General features: G+C 29.7%; 1 protein-coding gene across 1 annotated transcript; it reads right to left on the bottom strand.

Moving 5' to 3' along the window:
• Positions 1–170: 170 nt before the first annotated feature.
• Positions 171–797, bottom strand: LOC108761193 (uncharacterized; the record flags this gene model as incomplete). Its single annotated transcript, XM_018507639.1, has 1 exon — positions 171–797. A coding segment is annotated over one exon (627 nt), but the record flags the coding sequence as incomplete, so codon positions are not given.
• Between the last annotated feature and the right edge of the window lie 299 nt (positions 798–1,096).

Below are 1,096 nucleotides of genomic sequence, written 5' to 3'. Positions count from 1 at the left end.
CCACTTTGTTCGAGTCTTCTTCTTTATCCTGTTTTTTATTTCTGAAGAAGCAATTCTTTTCTAAATGATTAGTCTTCTTACAAATATTACACTTTTTCTCGCTCATGACATCTTCTTTACAGTTTTTATTTAGCAATATGACCTATTTTGTTACACTTAAAACAACGTACCTGTTTTTTTTCTTTATTCGATGCCTTTGCTCTGCAAAACTTTGCCAGATGACCTGCTTTATTGAAGATATTACACCTTTTATACGAAGTTTTAAAAGCTATTGCTTCCTCTTGTTCCTTTGGATGATGTCTTTGTTCTTCCTCTATCAGTCTAGCTGTCAAGTTGTCTAACGTTTTCCTTTGCAACTTCGTCAATTCCCATGCACTAATAAAATACGAGTACTCCTTTGGGAGGGTAGCCAACAATTTCGAAATCAACATTTTATCATCAATTTTAGTATCAATTGCATTTAACCTGTAAGCTAAATTCTTTATTTTGCTGATATACGATGACATATCTGTATCTTTTTCATATGAAATACTGTAAAATTCTTGTAAAAGTTTGCATCTTTGTTGCTCTGTATCTCTCTCATAAATATTGCTAAATTTCTTCCACATCTCATAAGTTGTTTCGCAGTCCATAATGTGCAAAAATGGCTTTTTATCTAAAGTTGATATTATTATTTTTTGTGCTATCGCGTCTTTCTTTTTCCATGCATCATTTCTGTTATCTACTTCTGTATTTTCTGTAGCTAACTGCAAAACCTCATTGGCACGAAACAATACTTTTATCTGAAACTTCCATATCTGGTATAATTTTCAACCCCCATTAATCTCTCGATATTATAATAATCTTCTGTAACCTTTGCCATTTTTACACACTATTTCACAGAATTTTTATATGATTTTAATATTATTATACAGAGAGAGAGTTTCTTCGTTTTAAGACTATCGTAACCTTATACTTTTACTTTAACTAACAAAATCTTAACGATTTTCAGCTTATCTATGTATTTTCCTTTTTTTAAACGTTTTATTTTATTTTATATTTCAGTTAAATTTCATTTCTTTAAATCTTTTAAGTTAGTGAAGGTTAAAATATTCTT

Source organism: Trachymyrmex cornetzi, unplaced genomic scaffold, assembly GCF_001594075.2.
Source record: "Trachymyrmex cornetzi isolate Tcor2-1 unplaced genomic scaffold, Tcor1.1 C3869462, whole genome shotgun sequence".
Lineage (NCBI taxonomy): Eukaryota > Metazoa > Arthropoda > Insecta > Hymenoptera > Formicidae > Trachymyrmex > Trachymyrmex cornetzi.
The sequence above is the reverse complement of the archived record's forward strand: the minus strand, read 5'-3'. Positions and strand labels throughout refer to the sequence as shown.